General features: G+C 43.4%; 1 protein-coding gene across 4 annotated transcripts in view; it reads left to right on the top strand.

Moving 5' to 3' along the window:
* The first annotated feature begins 994 nt into the window (after window positions 1-994).
* The window catches only part of col5a3a (collagen, type V, alpha 3a), a 51,810-nt gene continuing 32,035 nt past the window's right edge, over window positions 995-20,769 (top strand). The window contains exons 1-6 of one of the 4 annotated variants that reach the window (XM_037089579.1): window positions 995-1,282; window positions 11,668-11,835; window positions 12,205-12,418; window positions 12,911-13,073; window positions 18,022-18,144; window positions 19,620-20,030. In XM_037089579.1, the coding sequence (XP_036945474.1) occupies window positions 1,204-1,282; window positions 11,668-11,835; window positions 12,205-12,418; window positions 12,911-13,073; window positions 18,022-18,144; window positions 19,620-20,030 (1,158 nt within the window). In that variant the 5' untranslated portion in view covers window positions 995-1,203. Of the gene's footprint in view, window positions 1,283-11,667; window positions 11,836-12,204; window positions 12,419-12,910; window positions 13,074-18,021; window positions 18,145-18,341; window positions 18,611-19,619; window positions 20,031-20,061; window positions 20,476-20,769 lie in introns of those variants that run through there. The other 3 variants (XM_037089580.1, XM_037089581.1, XM_037089582.1) reach the window with 3 other exon arrangements.

Raw genomic sequence — 20,769 nt, 5'->3', positions numbered from 1 at the left:
GTCCTCTAACCTGAGGCGATTCAGCCTCCAGCCTCCCGGTGGTCAAGCTCCAGCCTGAACAAGCACGACATAACCGCTGCTGCATCACAGAGCTGAGATTAGACTGATGGTGGAGATAACCTGTCAGGCTCTGAAAAAAAAAACAACAAAAAAAAACGCACTCCTTGAACTGTCCAGAGCTGTTGTAATGTTCAGGTGTTACCTGCTGATGTGTGTAAGTTCAAAGCTTGGATTCACCCTCAAGCTTCAAATTATTTAGTCAGACCTCTGCACTTCACTGCCAGGTTAAAGGTGGGAATTTGTGCTGAAAAAGACAAGAATTAAATACTGAGAAATCAGATTTTTTTTCACCTCATTCTCTGAGAGATCTTATTCATTTAATCCTTCATCTCACACTGAGGCACGGCGCCTTTTGTTGAAGTCTGTGAATCAGAGAGTTGTAAAAAGTACCCAATATTGATACAACGTAAAAGTAGCGTAATAAGATATCATTTTAAAATATTACTCTGGCAAAAGTCAACCTCAATAATAGTCTTATGTCAGAATTTTAAAATTTGTCCAGCTTCTTCCTTTATTTTTTAAAAGCAACTAGTGACTAAAGTTATCAAACAGTTGAAGTGGTTTAAAAGTAACAATATTTGCCTCCAAATCATGGTGGAGTGGAGGAATAAAGAAGTAGAATATGGAAGAACCCAAATAAAGTACAAATACTTGAGTAATTCTACTTAGTTACATTACATCAGTGGAGGATGTTATAGTATCCACACCACACATCTGCAAAAAACAAAACAAAACAAAACACAACAGACCTGAAGCTGACAGGTGAGCAGGTAAGGGCGTCGTGCATGACATGACTGATGTGGCTAATGAGCACCTCCGAGAAATGTAACAAATTATCGCGAGTCATAAACGTGATTTATGACGCAGCGCGCGGCAGGACACCGTCCTGTGGGAGGGAGGAGGCGGAGGAGGTGGAGAGCAGAGGGAGGGAGTGAGGGTGAGAGGGAGAAATTGAATGAGAGGGGACCAGAGGCGAAACTGAGACGAGCCACCACAACAAAACTTCTCCAACTAACAAGCAAGTGGAACTACAGGCTGGCTTCTCCCCTTCTCTCCCCGCATGGCTGCTGAGTTCCTCCAAGTTTAACTCAGTGCAGTGTAAAGTTGTGGTGTCGGAGGCAGAGGGGGCTCCCCGCTGGAGAGATGGAGCGTTTAATAAGGACCAGGAGAACATCGCTGTTTCTTTTTATACTGCTTCATGTGACGACGGCGACACAAGCTGGTAAAGTATCTGTGCGGTCAGATATTAAGCGCTGTAGTTGCCATAACAAGTAACATTGTCGACAGAAAATCTAAGTTTATCTGAGTTTCAGGACTTTTTATTTATTTATTTATTTATTTATTTATCTTTTTTTAACCAGGCAGCTTCATTCATCACTTGACCCCCAGCCAGCACAGAGTCATTAGAGCAGAATGATAATCTGTAGTTGACGGGTTCCTCTTCGGTGTGTGAGCCTGGTGTCTTTGAATCTGTGTGCCTGTGCTGGTGATGCTGCCCCTCGGCCCACTGAGTCGCCCGAGGCTGGGATTAAAACCGTGAGCTGGCTCAAATGACTTTTAGGAGTTGTCGGAATGTTTCAGAGCCGTGCAGAGGATTTGCAATTATTTATGAGCCAGGTTTTTTGTTGTGTGTGTGTGTGTGTGTGTGTGTGTGTGTGTGTGTGTGTGTTTGCATACATATTAATTATCCTCGCCGTTGCACAAGGAGCACACGTTGCTTCATTCAGCCTCGCCTGCACCGGCTTGCATATTTCCAGGCTCTGAGTCTGAATGCGTCCTTCCTGCGTCAGGTGTGCTGGAGGACTCGCAGCGACCCTCGGGAGATGTATGATGTCATGTTCGAGTGTGCTTGTGACCAGCGTCGGTTTGCTGTGAAAAGGTTTAACGTTGGCTTGAGAAAGAGGTGAATGGCTGAACACTGGGCGAACTGAGTAGATTAAAATTCCTGTCATGGATCTGTTTAATGTGCCCTCTGCTCACATAGGTCTTAAGTGAAGGCGCTTAGCACTAACACTCTTACTGCCTCAGCTATGATTATTCTGGCACACATCTATATTTTACATGCTTTATCGCAGGCTGCTGGCACGAATTGCATTTTCCACAGTTGTAAGTGAACCAGCAACACGCCATTGTTGGAGAGCAGCGATGGGGCTCAATTTTCAATTATGCACCTGCAAGAAGAGAAAAGAGCCTGGTGTGTGTCAGGCAGCTGTGTCTCTCTGCCTGTCCCTGAGTGCCGCACATCAGGCTTGTTCAGCCATTTTTGGACCTTCCATGTCCTCAAGAGAGCCTGTGACATCCAGCTTGTGCATACATAGTGTATTTCATTTGGCCCCACTGCTATCTGTCACCCACACAGGCCTTCATGCCCCGCGGCCATGTCCCGACTATCTGCAACTGGCAGCAGACCATTTCCTTGCAGGTGCTACGGTTTAGAGGCTCCCCGATGGAGCGGCGTGCCTCAGCAGCGGGAGTTAACCCTGTGGTCACCAGAAGTGCTTAAAGATGTCATATTTTCATGCACCCACTTAACGGCTGGCAGGATTTGTTGAAATTCCGTGGCTGAAATAAAGCGATGGCAGGAGGAAGTGGGCCAGCGGACACACACACACACACACACACACACACACACAGTGGTGTCCACTGCTTTCTAATAAGGGCCTGTGAAGTGAGAGGCAGAGATGACTTAAAAGTGCGTGGGACATATGGTGGTGCTGATACGGAAGTCTTAGATTGTGCATGTGGTTGATAAAGTGTCTCTGAGTGTGTGTGTGTGTGTGAGAGAGTGTGTGTGTTACAGTACAAGTCTGCTGGAATGTTTTCCCATATGCTTTCTGTGTGTGTGTTCGACAGAGATGAGAGAGCACTTTGTAGTCATGTTTGCTGACAGGAAGTGAGACATTCTTGCACACGTCCACAGTTAGTTTCAGTCAGAATCCTCTGTTCTTTTGCCTCAACACATTTTTGTTCGGTTTTCTTTTCTTTTCTTCTGTTCCGTTCAGAGTCTGGGAATAGGGATTGTTTGTTTTGATTTTTATATGCCTTATCTCTTCATTTACATCATCCCTCTCCCCTTGCTTATGCCCTGCCTCATCCATGACTGGTTCTATGACAGAGGGGAAATCGTGCGTACAGCCCCCTCACTGCCTCCCGTTTGATCCAGCCTCCTTGCCAATCCTGCACCAGACTCCCAGAGGAGGACGGCGAGCCTTGTTCTCCTTTGATCTAGCAACAAATTAGGGGCAAATGAAAACAAATGAAAGAGGCAGCTGAATTTAGCAGGATGGAGAATAAGAAAAGAGGAATGTTACGCCCTGCTACAGCTCCAGTGTTCTCCTCTCTTATGTGAGCTTTTGTTTCTCTAATAGAAACATTAAACATCAGAGGTGTCGGAGATGCTGACGTCTGTCCCCAGCTGCTGATGCTGCAAGTGTCATATCAAACCGCTTCCCAGACTGTTTGATGAGGCAAACTGCATTGGAATCCCCCCAAGTCTTTAATATGTAGAAATGCTGCTTAAACACTTCATGGCCCCGGACGCCAATCTATAGTATTCAACACACATCTGGCTTCCAGAGACTCAGTGACTCCCTTCCCCTCAGGCTTCTTTGGCTCTGTGTTTCTGATCATTGGATGATTCAAGGAGCTTTCTGTGGGACTAGTTGGAGATGCTTCCCCTGCAGAATTTGCAATGAGCAGACATCAGAGGAGCCCACTCCTTGCAGTGTCCCTTTTACATGTCATACGCCTCTTCATCTCAGTTTATGAGCCTCAGAAAAGTTTGATCAGAGTCATCACATGCACATTTTAGCAGGGAAGTCACAGGAGGAACCTTTCCTACCAAAGCCATCATAGACTCATGAAACAATATGCTACTCTCTCAGTGACACTGTGACCTGGCTCATATTTCAACTTCTCTGATCTGCCAAGCGTCCTTCAGCTGGACACTAATCTGCTAACGTAGAGGGGAATGATCTGGGTCTCAGAGTTCCACCGAGGCTCACAACCTGTTTGGAATTTCTGCCCCTCAGAAGTACAAAGAAACAGGAGCATGTATATATACTTGTATCACACGTGGTGCGTGCATGTGTGTGTGGTGTGCAGTGTAAAACTGCAGACAACAAACCAACATCAAAGAACAAGCAGTGACAAACAGCCACTGTTGTGTGTCTGTCAGCGCCAAAAAGCTGCCACTAATTACTATTTTGACTGTGAATTATGTGGATGATTATTTTCTCTATTCATCGAACAGTAACTTTGTTCATAAATATAAAAAAATTATTTTCCGAAAGCCCAAGATGACATCCTCAAATGTCTTTTTATATCCACAAGCCAAAGATATTCAGCTTTCTGTCATTAAAGGGGTGAAGGGTTAATTATTTTTCATCGGAAAGCACCAAAGCCAATCAGTTGATTATTATAATTGGTTAGCAATTCATTTCATAGTTGTACACTAGTTAATAAATTGCTAATTGTGGTTGAAATGACCCTCCACACCAGCAGGTGGCAGTAGACTGTATTCGTCATTAAAAAAATGGAAGACGTGGCTTTTAGCTGTTTGCTTGTTTGATTTACTCAATTCTCTTCATCTTTTCATGCAATGAATTACTTAGCCGAGCAACCAATCAGAGTGATTTCTCTCACCAACAGGCCCAGCAGCCAATTCAAAATTCCCACTCGACTGAAAAACCCAGCTAGTGCCATCCAGTGCCAACGGTACAGGACGCACTGTAAAAGTCCATAATCGCTGCCTCAGTGTTGTGATGTCTGAGAGACAAAATGACGGCCCGGGGTTGTAACTTAAATGGGCTTGGTCATGTGTGTGCTTGCATGTTTGTATCGAGGTAATCCTCCGTGCCTGAGGTGAGGATTCTGTAGATGCATCGTGCACACGAGATTGTGTGCGAGAACTTGTGGTGGTGTGTGGTGTTACATATTTATGAAGGCCTCAGAAGTAAAAAAGATGAGAGAAGTTCCTTCAACATCAGGATGTGTTTAACTCTCCTCAGAGCTCTTAAAGGGAGTTCAGTGATCAGAAAATAGGTCAGGGGAGGTTAAGGGTCAGCATTAGCCATGCAGCGATTATAGCTATGGAATGGATTTACTGTAGTCAATAAATGTTCTCACAAGTATAGTCGTACAAATGTGTGTTTCCGCTTGTGTTTGAGTGGGTTGTCTGCCCAGTCCCGGGCCTCGCAGGGCAGGTGTTTTCTCTATGGGCCGAGCAGCTTTTTGGCCCGTTGACCCGTCACACTGTGAATAAACACGAGCAGAACAAACTGTGGAGACCGAAGAATGTGATGGTGAAGAAATGTGAATTGGGAGGAAATGTGTAACCAGATTCCATTTGAATTTAGCAGCTACAACAACAGAAGTATGACTCACAGTGAGCATGTACCTTGACAACAGGACACAGACTCTGACCCATATTCAGCAGGGCACCCCGAACAAGCTACATTGTTTTAGGATTCGGCTCGTATTTAAGACTTTTGGATAATCAAGTTTGATCTTAAATTGAATGGTTTTTTAAATATTTGAATGATAATTATTCTTCATGCAGCACAAAAGGAGCAAAGAAGAGATGGCCTACATTCTGTACGTCACTCAAATGATTGAGAGAAGATTTCTCTGGAGGCAAAAACTGGAGCTTTGTAATCCCACTAATTATAAGGAGGATGTGCGAGGGTTTTAAGGCAGGGCTGGGTATTATATCAATATTATATCGTTCTCTTGATTTGAGACTCTATATCATCGTAGATTTTGGATGTCTTTATATCATGAAATGGCATCAGTTTTGCCTTTCCTAGTTTTCAAGGCTGCATTAAAGGATGATATTTTCCAAAGTTACTAGGCTCTTCTTGTTTTAATATGTACTTTACCCACATAACTGCTGATTACATTTTGTGCTAGTGTCTATTGTTGCATTATCAATATCAATTATATGATGTTTGGTCAAAAACATCATGATATTTGATTTTGTTGCCCTGTACCAGCATTAATGAAGTTCTAAACATGAATATGTAACAAGCAACGTAATACAACATAAAAATATTGTGATGTATTGTTTTAAGGCCATTGCTCCGCCTTGTTGTAAGTGAGACAAATACAGTATATGCGATTGTACAATTGACAGGCATTTTTGATAAGATACATCATATATTATACATCGTATATGGAGGCACGTTATGCACAGACGTTGATATTTGTGTCCAGTTTATCATTGTAGCCAAGGGTCAGTCAGTGGATTTCCTCTCAGTATGTGTACTTTACATATTATGAGAATTCACAAGCGCAGTAGAATAATTGTTCATATTGCATATTAAACTTTTTGGGGAAAAAAGGACAAATTGCAAGTAGTATTGCTCATCCTGTGCTTTATTCCTTTAATTTGACCATGTTTCATCAATGTAAAAGACTCCGTCAGAGCTGTAAGTACAGGTTAATGCCCTTGTAAACAGCCTTCTTATGAGATGGTTTTCAGCAGTAGAGCCAGAACATTTCATGTTGCTGCACAAGTCAGGTCTAGTCTTCCCTCCCACTAATTCTTTTTCAGTGTTTGTGCAGTTCTGCATAAAAAAAAGAAGGAAAAAAAACTCCTCAGCCACAGAAATTCTTACATCACTTTCTGTGATTGTTTTGTATCTCCTCATGTCTACGCAGGCTGGAGAGTATCATCGTATAAATATTAATAATGTGGCATTGGAAATGTTTTGGTATTAAAGGCCACATGCTTAAATTGGATCAAAGACTTAATTTTAGGTCGCTTTCATCATCAGTTCCATTGTCTCTTAATAATATTCGTAACCCGTAACCCCTTAGAATATGTTAGAAACTGTTCCCAGCAGTCGCCTACACAACCGCTGACTTGACTTGCTCCTTAACGCTCAGTGATAACTGAAAGCAGACCAAACCACAAAGCACATTCAGGGTGATAAACATCTCTGCATCTCAGTTTACATACTTCCCCAGAAAATGCCTCAGTCTCCTTGTTACAGCACATGTAACATGAATTTGATATTTCAAACTCACTTGTCCTGTTAACATGTAAAAGAACAAAGTATTTTACACATAAAGTAATGAAGTGACACGTTGTTTGGTCATGCTGGTGTGGCTGTGTGTGCAGTCAGTGTATCGATCTTGTTCGTCTCTTCGTGTGCTTAAAGTTTCATCTGTTCAGACTGAAGCTCTCCTCGCCTCATAGTGTCCTCGACCACAAACAGCAGTGACCCAGACAGAAGGTCACACCCACTGCTAATTAGATTAAGGCTGTTCTTCATGGAGTCGAGGAGAAACTGTGTCTGGATTAATTCAACCATTTCCACTGAATCTGTCAACAATTTTTCATAGTTAACTCACTATATGTTTTGCAATTTGTCACATTTAAAATGTTGTCTGAAGGAATGCTCTCTCAGCACTGTGGAGAGTGGGATTTCAGTGTGAGGATTTAAAAAGGAGAAAGAGATCCATTTATCAATTTTCAGATTTCAGCACAGAATCATGTACTGTCATCTGCCTGTTATAATCTCCGAACAGTAATTTAAAGTTCAGATGTCAGTGCTTTTGCTCCACTCATCTGAGGGTGTGGTCTGAGACATGGAAAATACTCATTGCCCAGATTCATTCTGGCTTTATTTCTTGTTAAAATTCCCCAGTTCCCAGGCGCAATAGATTCTGACAGAGCAGTATTGTGTGTGCGCGAGTGGTATTTTCGGGCTGAGCGGGGAGTGTAGGTGGTGTGAGTCATAAAGAATGTCTTCAGAGACAATTGCTTTGAGAACACAGAGAACACATTATATCCATGTATGACTGAAGTGGCGCTGAGTTGCACTGACTGCAGGGCATGGAGCGACTGTGTCATGTGTCCCACAGACGGAGAAGATACACAGATGTTGTCTGTTTGGTGACATTTTTGGGGGATAGAGAAACTCAACTCTTTCAGTCAGTGACGGCACTGTTGCTGGGCAGTCATGGTCGTCTCAGAGATAAAAAGCAAAAGAACAGAAAAAGAGGACAACAAAACATCCTATATGTTTTAATGTGCATTATGATGTACCTGCACAGTAATTACACAGTGTGTATTCGCTATTACAGTTTCCCCAAAGTTGCCGGACATATGTTAAATTGCTGGAAGTTTCAGCTCCTTCTCATGTACTTTGACCTTTCGGTGTGATTGGAAAGCTCCAGTGAGTCATCAGTCCTTAGGGATTTAACAACGCTATTTAAAAAAGTTTGAGCCATATCTTTAAGTGGTGCTGCACAGGCAGCAAGTTGGGCAGGGTGGACACTGTTAATGTTTGACCATTACTGGTACCTTGAATTTTTTTCCCTACTTCCAAAAAAGTCCACATTTTTTGGATGTAGTCAGTGGCTGATTTTTTTTGCCAAAGCTTATAAAAACACTCTCTCTCTCTCTGGCACTGATTAATTTAACGCAGATCAGCACACAGCAATATAAAGTTCAGTATCCAACCCTACAGCAGGGTTCTTGGATGTCTTGATCACCTTTCTGTTCTTCCACTATTCCTAACTTTCTCCTGAGGAAACACATTCTGACAGGTGAGATAAGGACATGATCATCACAAAGCCTAATGAGATGCAAGCAGAGCCTGCACAGACAGTCAGTGCTGCAGGATAGCTGATAAAGGCTGCAAAAATTGGCACAGTTTATGTGACATAAATGGATCCAAAGCAGGGGATAGATAACCTTCTTTTATTGATTGTTGAATTCAGACTTCATTTGGCCGCCCGCCACTGGCCTGAAGCACTAGAGTTCCGGGTGGTGATGTTGAAATACTAAAACAGTGGAAACTCTACAGAAACTTGTTTGTATTTTATGTGGGTCATTGTATTCATCAAGCTTTTGATCAGGATTGCATCCTTCTGGCCAACGCAGGTTTTTCCCATGTCCTACGAACCCGCTTGCCAAACCTCAGCAGTTTATTTTGCACACTTGGGTGTGGGATGCCGATTATTTCCTGCACGTTAAACTGACAGACCGCTGTGAATGCAGTCCCTTTCTCTGAGGAATTTCTGTGGCTTGTCTCATATTTCTCCCTTTGGCATTGTTGCACATTTTGACCGTTCTCTGTTGTCTCGAGAGTTTCAAGGGTCATCAGTCCCCTGTCAACACATAGCTGGAACATGTTTGGAAATGGGCAACAGCTATCTCTAAAACTCATCACGACTGAGACAGATGCAGTTTTTGTGTGGTGCATTAACATTTTCTCTTTGGATTGCATGAAATAAAGAACTTGTGCTTAAAATTTAATTGTGTTAGTTTGTTTTGAGGCCATTCTGTCAGGTGCTGTTCCGGATGGGTTGACAGAAACCCAAGAATCCTGTATAATTAGACCCATGCTGCTTTAATTTAGAATATTATTCAGACTGTTCCAAACATCACTGCCTTATGACCTCTCTTCCTCCCTGTGTGAGTGTGTATGAAAGAAACAGATAGATAGACAGAGACTGATAGAGTTTACTTGATTCAACCTTTGACTAAAACACAAACTTTCAACTTTGCTATCCTGAAGGAAATTGATATTAAAGACGGCCCCAACAGAACCACGAAGAGCTCACTTGGGATCAGACAAAAGCAGAGACACTCCCACCAATGCAATTAAATACAAACATTAAGGATTAAGACCCAGACATGATGTAAATTGCAAAGTAAGGATTAAGTGCTCTGACAGAAATAGACTGAGCTCTAAGATACAAGAATTAGAGATACTCTTGTCTCGTCTTTGTCTTTTTGCCTCTGAAGTGGCAACATGTTTAGGGATTTTACAGATGCAACAAGCCTTTTTGATGACTTTTTAGCGGTAAAAATCATGAAGGTGAGTTTGTAGCAACGCATTCACTTTCCTGGCCAATTTAACCGGAAATCTATTTAATATTACCAGGCGACCAAAAAGACTTGAAAATAAAAAAGAGAAGTGAAACTTGAGCGTCTTGCACGTACAGAAAGCGATAATTGAAAACAATGTCAGTGTCGTTTTGATGATCTAAGTGAGGCTGACTGGGCTCTGACCTTTTAATTTCAATAGATACCTTATTCCTTGACATTTGGTTTTTTCATTCTTGTCATGATGGCAAGAGCAGATTTGAAAATGATCCTAAATGACTGTGTGTGGGTGAACATTTATTGGTACCACTTGTACATATTACAGCCTGAGGATTCTGTTGTTAGAGGCCATCGACTGCTGTAATTATTTCATTCACACAGCTCGTTTATGACTGTATAAATTCAGAATTTAAGCCCCGAGGTCTTAAATACGTTTAGATCTGTACCCTAATGTTTTCCATTGTTGGAGCCCAGCTGTAATTCACAGCTTAACCTATTTACAGCCCCGTTGCCATGCTAGGGGACTGAGAGTGTGAGCTCTCAAAGCTGCTTGGAATAAATGGCCTCTGCTTTGCAAATAAATAATGCCATAAAATGCAACGCAGTGTTTTTCTGCGAGCAATGTCTGGGCAACGGTAAACTCTCTCCACATGTTTAATTAACAAGGAGAATAAAAGGCGAGCTCTGTATGAGCGGCAAGTGCTGCAGGAGGCAATTTGGGTTTAGGATCCTCATTTCAGATGCCTGGAATGCTAAGTGCTGAGTTGCTCCAAACAGGCTCTCTCTAGCAGCTGGTGGGAGACTTGCTGCGCACAAAACTCTGATCCTGGCTAATGCTCACGGCAGCGCTTTATCAACAGAACATCCAATAACATGACCAGCAGACTGCAAATAAAGCACAGGCACGTTGCAATGAGAGAGAGCGCCCACACTGTGGGACATCTTATATCTGCAGGGGCAACAGTTGCTGTGCTCGTTGCAAATTTGCATAAATTGAAACTGTGTATATTTGTACAACATACAAATCACCATCTTATCAATTGATGAGATCAGTTGTCCTGTTTCCTGTTTCATACTCTCAACTATCTTGGTAGATATTGAATTTGACGCTATTTATGCAAGTGAAGTGTTCAAATTGTGATAAATGTGAAGCAGACATATCGTTCATATCTCTGGTGCTGGCTGAGCGGCGTGCAGGTGTCAGCTGTCAGGTGTGCTGCGGCAGGATTACGGGTTGGGCTGTGTACCACCCCTATCCTATAATAACACCCACAGAAGCCTGGCCACCTGCCGCCACATCTCAGAGGAGCTCGTCTCTTCCGACTCTGAGGAAGCAGGAAGCCTCCACAGTTTAAGACCGGCTTCCAGCCACACTAAACCCTGCTCTTCGGCTCGGTAACAACCAGCACTTAAATGAGCCAGACAACAAAGTACTGTCACACTGGCAGAGTTGAAGTGTTAGATTGATGTGACTAAAAGCATGCCATCTGCCACAAGCTCCACCCTATCATGAGTAGCTTTTACACTAGAAGCAAGCGGACTACAGACTGCAGGAAGGAGCAGGACATCAGCTTATTTAAAAGCATGTAAACAGTATGTTGTTTAAAGAGAAAGAATTAGAGACAGTCAGTGAGCATGAAATGAAAAGAAAACACCACATTTCTTCAATCTGCTCAATAACTATGTGCATATGGGCTGTTCTTTCTTTCTTTCTTTCTTTCTTTCTTTCTTTCTTTCTTTCTTTCTTTCTTTCTTTCCATTTCCAGCTAATCCCATCGATGTTCTGCGTGTTCTGGAGCTGTCGGAGAACATGGAGGGCGTGTCCTTGGAGGCCGGTCTCTGCACCAGCAGGAGGGGCATGGAGGAGACGGATCTGGCCTACAAGATAGAAAAAAAGATCCAGCTGAGTGCTCCCACCAAGCAGCTCTTCCCTGGTAGTGAAATTTATTCCTATGAGACCACACAGAGCATAGCCTCGAGTCCCATGTACCAACTTGAGGATTCCCAAAAATGGCAAAAATCACTGAAATATGTCCCTTCTGTGAGGGATTCTTCTCTGTGTTAAACCCTAAGAAGTTTGACTTTGAACTCCCCTTTCTCCTCCTCATGGGTGTTCATTGCTTTCATGGGCAATATTTTTCATCATTATTATCTTTACTCAGGTCTCTAGCAGCAGGGGGTGGCTGCATGATAAAAATATCTGCTCCCTGCTGTGTGCTGTCTTGTATGACTTAAGAGCACCTCTCCTCTCCTCTCCTCTCCTCTCCTCTCCTCTCCTCTCCTCTCCTCTCCTCTCCCTCCAGAATCCAAATTTCCCAAGAATTTCTCCGTGATGACTACCGTGCGAGCTAAAAAGGGCTCCCAGTTCTTCCTGCTGTCAGTGTACGATGATCAGGGGGTGCAGCAGCTGGGACTCGAAGTGGGTCGCTCGCCTGTCTTCCTGTATGAGGACCAGAATGGGCAGCCCACACCGGAAATGTACCCCATCTTCAAGAAGGTCAACATGGCTGACGGAAAGTATGTAGTTTCAGTGGCTTTAGGTCCTTCGTTAGAGCAGAATTTAATCAAGTATCTCCCCCTTTGTTGATTTGACAGCGCACTTGTCTCTGATGGGCTTGTTAGATCAGATTCACCATCACTGTGTAATTTACTTTAACTTTAACAAGCCTTAAAATCTGAGGCGGGCATCACATTTATTCAGTTTGCTTCATATTCACTCCCTGTTCTTGACCTTCAGTGACCCTAAAGGGAATAAGATGCTTGTGAAGAGCTTGCGGCAATGATTTGACTTGATCAAAGGAGTTAAGGAAATCAGACCTTCACAGTCTCAGGCTCAGAGGCACTTGTGTTTTGCTTGACTTGAAAGAAGTGTGAAACAGCTTTTTGCATCACCGATTCAGCCGAGCGACAGGCTTATCTTCAGACACAAAATACCTCCACCACTAAATTTTCACAGTACCTCCCTCCAAGGCTTAACTGTCAATTCTCACTCTCTCTGTCTTCTTGCAGATGGCACAGGATAGCCTACGGCGTTCAGGGCAATTCTGTGACCCTCTACCTGGACTGTCAGAAGGTAGAGACCCTGGATCTGCTGCGAGGGGACGACGCTGTCGTCAGCACACATGGTGTCACTGTGTTTGGGACAAGGCTGCTCGATGAAGATGTATTTGAGGTAGGACATTATGAAAGCATATAATCGGTTGTTTTGGTTTGGTAGCACGCTCTCTCACATGCACACACGCATTGAATGCAGCTGAAGTTTCAACAGGTGTGGTTAGGAAGTTGCCAAGAAGAATAACACTTTTCAATACATAGTGCACTGTGCACTGCCTTTTTGTGCATTTTAGAGGTAAATGAGAGTCAGCGTCATGTGAACTTTGCGTTATTAGATATGTAGGTGAAACCAGTGGAGACTGTTCTGCTTGGATAATATGCATTGCCTGTGAAATAACTCATCTGACAAGGCGCTGTGGGAGAACACCCTGATGACCTTACTTTCATTTGTAGGACTTTTTTCTCTCTTGGTTTGTTTGTCAGCCTCTTTCTCACTCTCAGAGCATTTCTGTAGTCTGTTGGGTAGAGTGAGGATTTTGATATTTTCCCTCTTACCTATCATGATATTTATCAATCAAGATTGTTCTGGTGTGAGTTGCCAAGTTTTGGAGATGTCTGCCATCTCTCGAATATGTTTGAACTAGATGTCAAAGCGCTATCTTTCCAGAATTCATGAGCTTCTCCAGATTATCCACAGAGCTTGTTGTCAGAAATCTCATGTAGGAACTGTTTTCTCCTGAACTGTACCCTCCAATCAAGTCAGGACGGAGTGTGCATCTTAATATCTTTAAAACTAAGCAACTCACACTTAAACAATCTAGATGGATAATAGCACTACAGGTAAGAGGAAAAATCCATATTTTTCATTTTGAGGGGGACTGAACTTTAAAACGGAATCAGCATATGCACAATATTGCATGATATATAGAGCGGGATACAAAAGGTGTGTCAATGAAATGGTGGGATAAGCAGAATATGAGTTATTATGTTTTGGAATTCCCCCTACTTTTAGCTAGCTAGTTATGAAAAGATTTAAACGTAAAAACGTGGTTCCAGAGGCTATGGGGTGACAGAGGTCTGCTGTCAATCACGTGCTGCAGGAACAAAGCAGTGCAGAGGAAGAAAGGTGTTTGGGAGAGAGTGGGGAGGAGGGGACGTGCTGTTCAGACATGCCCTGCTTCATCATTTCCATCGCAAAGCCAAGAAATGGCACTTTCTCTTCTCTTTTTGGCTTATTCAGTATAGATATGTTGGCTGTAGATGTGTTGACGTGGCCCGCTGTGCATCGGGACATTAGGAAACATGATTGACTCTCAAGTGTGTGTGGCTTGGTCTTGTCTTGTGATTGTTAGGACTCATCCTCTTCTTGTTTTTTAAATCACTAAGTAGCAGGAGACACAGATAAAGTCATAACAGTGAAAAATAGGGCTACTTGATCTGAGCATTCGAAAGCAAATGCGTGTCCACATGTGCATCATTGTGCTGGGAAAAATGTACGAGCAATAAGATTCAAACCAGTGGTTCCAGTTCCTCTTTTCTCTCTGCATTAACCTTTATTGTCATAAGCCATTCTCTGTGCTTCACATGACAATATGCAACCGCTGCTCCATTGTCATTCCCAATGAGGCTCCAGTCTAAATCTCTGGCCCACAGCATGAAATAGAGATCAGCGTGAGCCCCTTCACCCTGCCATGTCCCCGGGGCTCTGTGTCTCCTCAGCAGCGGAGCAAAGAAGGAAAAGGAAAGATAGGCAGTGATATTAGGAGAAGTGACCAGCCTCCTTTCCCCTCAGTGTCCTAAGAATACTGCAGCCTGCAAAAGGGAACATACTGTTAAACTTTACAGAGGGAGGATTGTTATCACTCCCTATTTGCTTAATAGGCAGCAACCACTGCCTTCTTCACTTTCGCCAGGAGAAAACCAGATGTCTTTGGTCCTGACAGCACCTACCGCCTTCAGGGTTGGCGTGTGTCGTCAATAACTACCTTCCACACATTAACTTTACCCTGACTTAACCTCAGTTGCCCCTCCCATCATGCTGTACATTACTTACTGCTCTCCTCCTACACTTCCCCTCTCAGACGCTGATAGCCATTTGAGTTTAAATTACTTCATATCCCACTTCACTTCAGAAATGTGTCTCTTTGTGGGCTCTATAAATTTCCCTTTTCAGAAGCAACGGAGACCGATTAATCTTTGGCCTGACTCCAAAAACACTCCCATGCCCTTATTAACATCCCGTGTGGAGAGTTATGACGATGACGATACAGTACTTGTGGTGATGACTAATAAACTTCAGACTATCTCATGATCAGATCCATCTTTTTAGCCGAATTCGTGCACTTTTTGCAGTCATCGTGGTCACGTGTATGGATGTTTGCACTTAGTTTAATCCAGAACTGAGTCTTCACATCTTGTTTTTTTTTCTGTGGAGCATGGGAAAAAATCCACCCGAAAATTCTGAACATATTGAAACACGTGATGGCAAGATATGATTGTCAGTGTGTGCGTGTACAGTATCTGTTTGCAGCCATACGTCTAGCTGCGCTTATTTAAGCGTTGGTGTCGGACACCTCGGGTGAGGCTGGTACCAGGGGAAAAGAGATTAAGCTGGCTGACCTCTGGGCCTCTGTTCCCAGGCCCTGGTTCTGGGGGTGGAGGTCAGTGTTCCGGCCCAGTTCTCCCAGCGTGGGAGCTCAGCGTGAGAGCATGGGGACTGTGGTCAGACACTAATGTCTCTATTGCTTCCAGATTTTCTACAAATTACCACAGGAGTTTGGTGTTCAGACTCAACTCTCTGCTTGCTTTCGGACTAAAGCAAACATCAAACTGTCCACAAGTCTGGTTGTGCTCCTTCTCAGCTGTTGTGGGCCTCCAACACGCTGACTGCTAAGATAAGGTCAGCCCAGTGTTTATTTATTCGGAAATTCAGATCCTTTCTGTGTCGATTAGTTCTGGAAATAAGAAATGTTTTTGGCTCACTGTAACAGGCATGTTGAAACCATGACTTGTCGAGCATGTCATTAAAGGGCAGCTTTATTCGAGCACTTAGCAACCCCATCAATTTACCACACAAATCGCAGAAGAACATTAAATCGGTCATGGTCTGTCTGAGTCATATTCCATGGGAATGACTTATGTCCGATGGTGGTCAGATGTTTTTTTGCTTTGCTGTGAGCATCTGTTGCACTTTAAGCAAATGAGGAGCATCAGAAAATGCTGTTTCATTACGGTGAGCTTGCTTGCTGGAAACTTGCGGTTGCTTCTTCACCCACGCAGAGGATCTGACTCACAAAAGTACACAAGTTATTTTTTATTTAGAGATTAAGATCTGTTTAAGGTTCTGCAAATAAGTCTACAGTACCCCAGACACAGTCTAGATAGTTGGGATTTGGTGAAGCAGTATGATTCTTGGCTAGCGGGCACCAGACACCTTATTGCAGGCAAAGTGGTCACGCTCTGAAACACTAATGAACCTTTGCCAACAGAGCCATGTGCGACCTCAGGCAGGATATTAGTGAGCCATCACAATTTTGTGGATTCAGCTGAAGTGTTTTCCTTTTCGGCACGTCCTCACATGTCCTCCTCAGATGTCCTCACCGCGTCCTAAATGGAGAATGGCGGAGCACACTGGATTTTGGGCAACACTTTACTCGCTGTGTGTTTCGAGCAGCGAGAGCCCCTGCTAGGCAAGAAAAACAGGAAAACTTCTCCTTGAAAGTGTTGCCTTTGATCTCAAATTGAGATTGGATTAGATTGGATTAACTCCCTGTTGCCTTTTCTCTCTCACTCTTTCTCTCTGCCTCTCACCTTAGAGTGCTATAATTTCCTTTGCTTGACACTGGCTTTTGGCCAAAACAGGAAGAAAAAAGGATAAGTGGATAAGAGCTCCTTTCATGTTCAGTGTATTAAAGTATAAATGACTGTTTCAGCATTCTTTTCCTTTTCCCTTTCCTTTTGTGTGGTGATTGGGAGTTTACGTAGACATGCATTACTGATAAGGCATGATGTGAGCTGTATTACAAGACGTGTGCTGATGGTGGGTTGTGTGATGTTTTGATTTATTTCACCTCTGCCCACTAAAGCCTAATTAAAGAGATTACAATGGGGCTATAATTACCACAACATCAAGCTGTTGATCTGACTTGATTTATCACAAATGGCTGCCTGGCTGTCCCTGGGTAATGTTTCACCAGGCAATATGTTTGCAACGGCCCGTCAGTTACACAGATTCGTATCGCTAATGTAATCTAAACCTTGTCAAACACTGTGCGATGGGGCCGCCGGCATTTTATTTATCCTGAATTACTTTCGTACTCATGTCTCAAAGAGAATTAACACTGCAGCTCATAATTATTTACACTTACATATAAACTTTTGGATTTATTATTTCAGTCATTATTCAACTTATAAAATGTCAAAAATAATGACAGATGACAAATGCACATTGTAATTTATTTGAGCCAAAGTTGTTGTTCTGTAAACCATCATGTTTGGTATTTTACAGTTTGCACTTTAATGCATCAACTGACGATTAATCAGCTCCAGCACTGTAAAGCATTATGTAATGATATAATGTTGATGGATCAGAACAAGAGCGATGTTGAGTGTAATGCCATTAAAGCCAGCAGCGGCTCTGGGCTGTGTGCTGCAGGGTCCAGCAGTGCTGTCTCTGTGCATGTTTGTGTGTACACACTGGCTGTTCCTCCAGGGCAGGATGGGAAGTTAAAGGTCCTGACAGACGGGTGGGAGAGAGCTATTTGACCGTTCGTGTACACAATCAGACCCCTTCTGGAGTTCTGGGAACACAAGGCATCGATAGTCAGTAGCAATTGTAGCAGTAGTGACAGTTTGACGATACCACTCTATTAAACATTGCTTTATATCTATATAAGAGCTCTGCCAGTTGTGTTGCTCTCAGAGTGTCTGTGGTGGCGAGGTGTATTTTTAAAGGTTCAGTCTGCTGTATAAATATGCTCCAGTGAGATGATTTCGCTTAACCGATATGACTGACTTTATAATGTGATATCTGTCTGTCTCTCTGTCCACTTTCTGTTTTATTTCAGGGAGAAATCCAGCAACTACTGATTCTGGAGGACCCCCAGGCTGCTGCCAGCTACTGTGTAAACTACATACCAGACTGTGACTCTGCTTTGCCCTACAACAGCCAAGCCCTGGGGCTGCAGGAGGTCAGTAGTGCCACCAACAGGAAGCAATTCTAACAGGAAAAACCCATGCAAATGTTTGTAGAGGTCCTCAGCAGTTTATATGATGAGGTGTAGCTTTAGGTAACCTCTGTCACCTGTGGAGACACAGCTTGTATTTTTGCTGCTTCCATTCAGTCTTAGTTATTGTTTCTTTGTTTTCCACATTTCCTTAGACATAATCAGCTCCCTTTGGCTGCTAAGGTGGGCTTGCAGAACTCCTAGCTTCACATCCAGCCAGTTAAAGGAAGAAAATTCTGCTCATCAATAGACCTATGTGTCCCTGAGACCTCTATGATTTATAAGCCAACAAAACCCCGGCCAAAAAGAGGTCTGAGTTGTGCAAAGGCACTGAGTGTTTGCAAGAAGAGACTTGAGAGATTAAGACAGAACAAGCCATCAGTTGAAGGAGAAGTGTCTTCTTTCAAAGCGCCGCCAACAGTGGAGCATTGTGAGGGGCAGTTGTTCTTTTGGCACAAGACACACACACACACGCAGACACACATCGACACACACACACACACACACACATAGAGCCAAGAGCAGATAACTCAGACATGATATAATAGCTTTTCACCTCCTCAAGGCATGCATGGAAATGAATAAATCATGGATGTGAATAACTGTATATTTCTCTGGAAGTGTGTTAAAAATATAGAGATGAGGAGGAAGGAGGCAGAGGAGTAGAGGCAGAAATATGTGAGTGTGTGTGGCTGAGCCTCAAGCCTCAGTTTCAACTGAACAATTAAATGTCTTATCTCTGTGTCTATTTTTTATGTTTGCCACAAGCATAGACTTGGATGCAGATACACTCAAGTGAGTCTGCACGCAAACGTGATCACTGATAATGCTGCAGAGATGATTCACTAATGGTCATATGAGGTCATTGGGATAGTGATCCAGCTGGACTTTACAGAGCTACAGCTGAGCAATGAGTTCTGAATCCAGAACATGTCCACATCTGTCACCCCACTGACCTACTTCCCATCATTCTCCCTCACACACTGACCCTGTTTACAAGTGGATCTAAATCACGTCTGGTGTCTCTCACAGACTGGGCCTTCCCGGCGTCCTTTTTCAGGCAGAGCCCATTCGTATCGCTGACATGCAGTGGAAATCATTTAGGAGAATGACACAGCCTCTGTTTGCTCACTTGCCAGAGCACACTAAGAATTAGCAGCTCTGTAGGATCACAGACACGGTGACCTCTGACCACAGAAGCAAATACGTCTTGTGCTCTGAAAAAGAGGAAACAGCTCTGCCTTTGTTTGTCCCTTCTCATTTGATGTTTGCTTTAGGCTTTTACCAGCTCAGTGGCAATCACAGTATGTATCCACTGACCCTTTAAGGACCTGTATGCATCACTTTACTGTTGCAGGTTATTTCCTTTGTTGTGTTTCACTGTCATCAGTCTGTGTTTTTTCTCCATCCTCCACCTCACGTTCCCTTTTTCATAAAAGAACTCCCAACTCGTGTCTGATGCCTTAGTGCAAAGCGACCAGCCCGATGAACCAAAGGAGCACTCCAAAAAGGACAGGAAAGGCAAAAAGAAGAGGGACAAGGGCTCTAAAGGCAAAGGCAAAGGCAAACGCAAAGGCAAGGGCAAGAAGGGATCCAGAAAGAAAAAACACGAAGAGGCTGCTCTCGAGGATGGTTTCCTCAGAATGTCCACAACACTGCCTGAGTATCTCTCCCAGGAACCTTTTCAGCCCACAGAGTTGCCAGAAATTAAGAACACCCTAGAAACTGTCATCCGCACCGAAATCTCCAGCAAGACACTCGTGGAGATGCCGACACATGAACCCGACTCAGCAACTGAGGCCCCCACTGTGATGCCTAGTGCACTGCCTGAATCAAAGGTTCCTGAGGAGGTAGACAAGTTTGTAGACGCTCTTCACCCCAACCCTCGCCTGCTATTTGCAGCTCTAACTGATCACTCCCCTAATACCTCCTAACAATAACGAGCACCTTTTCCCTCTCCAGCTGCTTACCACCACCACCACCACCACCACTAACCAGCACCATCCTAATCATCACCTCCTCTACATCCCTGCCAGAAAACATGGAGAATACATCTTAAATGACAATTTTTTGCTGCTCTCATCAAATGCATTTCGGCTGCATGTGTTTGTTTTTTTTTTTTTTTTTTAGAACATACGGTATATTTCCAAAAAGCATCGTATGAACGGCACGTAAAGTATCCGTCTTCCCATACAGAGACAAAGAGAATGAGTAATGTGCTTACAGTGCATTGAATTTAGTGAATATTGTGGTCCGACCGCTGAAATCCCTTAAATCAGACCACACTTGCTGAATGTGAGTATGGCATAATGACTGTTTATGGTGTAATTTAGTGTTGTCAGAAAACGAAAAATTGATAAATATTCTGATTCTGAAAATCTGAAACAGATTCCCAGTGTTGATTCGCTCGCACCAGCTGCACATTTTTGCTCCCTCTTCTCTCAGAAAGCGAGTTGACAGACACACACACACACACACACACACACACACACACACACACACACACACACACACACACACACACACACACACACAAAAACACTGCTGCAGAACACACACATGTCCCACACATCTTCTGACTTTAGTAAG

The sequence above is a fragment of the Acanthopagrus latus genome, chromosome 23 (genome assembly GCF_904848185.1).
Source record: "Acanthopagrus latus isolate v.2019 chromosome 23, fAcaLat1.1, whole genome shotgun sequence".
NCBI classification, from domain to species: domain Eukaryota; kingdom Metazoa; phylum Chordata; class Actinopteri; order Spariformes; family Sparidae; genus Acanthopagrus; species Acanthopagrus latus.
The sequence above is the reverse complement of the archived record's forward strand: the minus strand, read 5'-3'. Positions and strand labels throughout refer to the sequence as shown.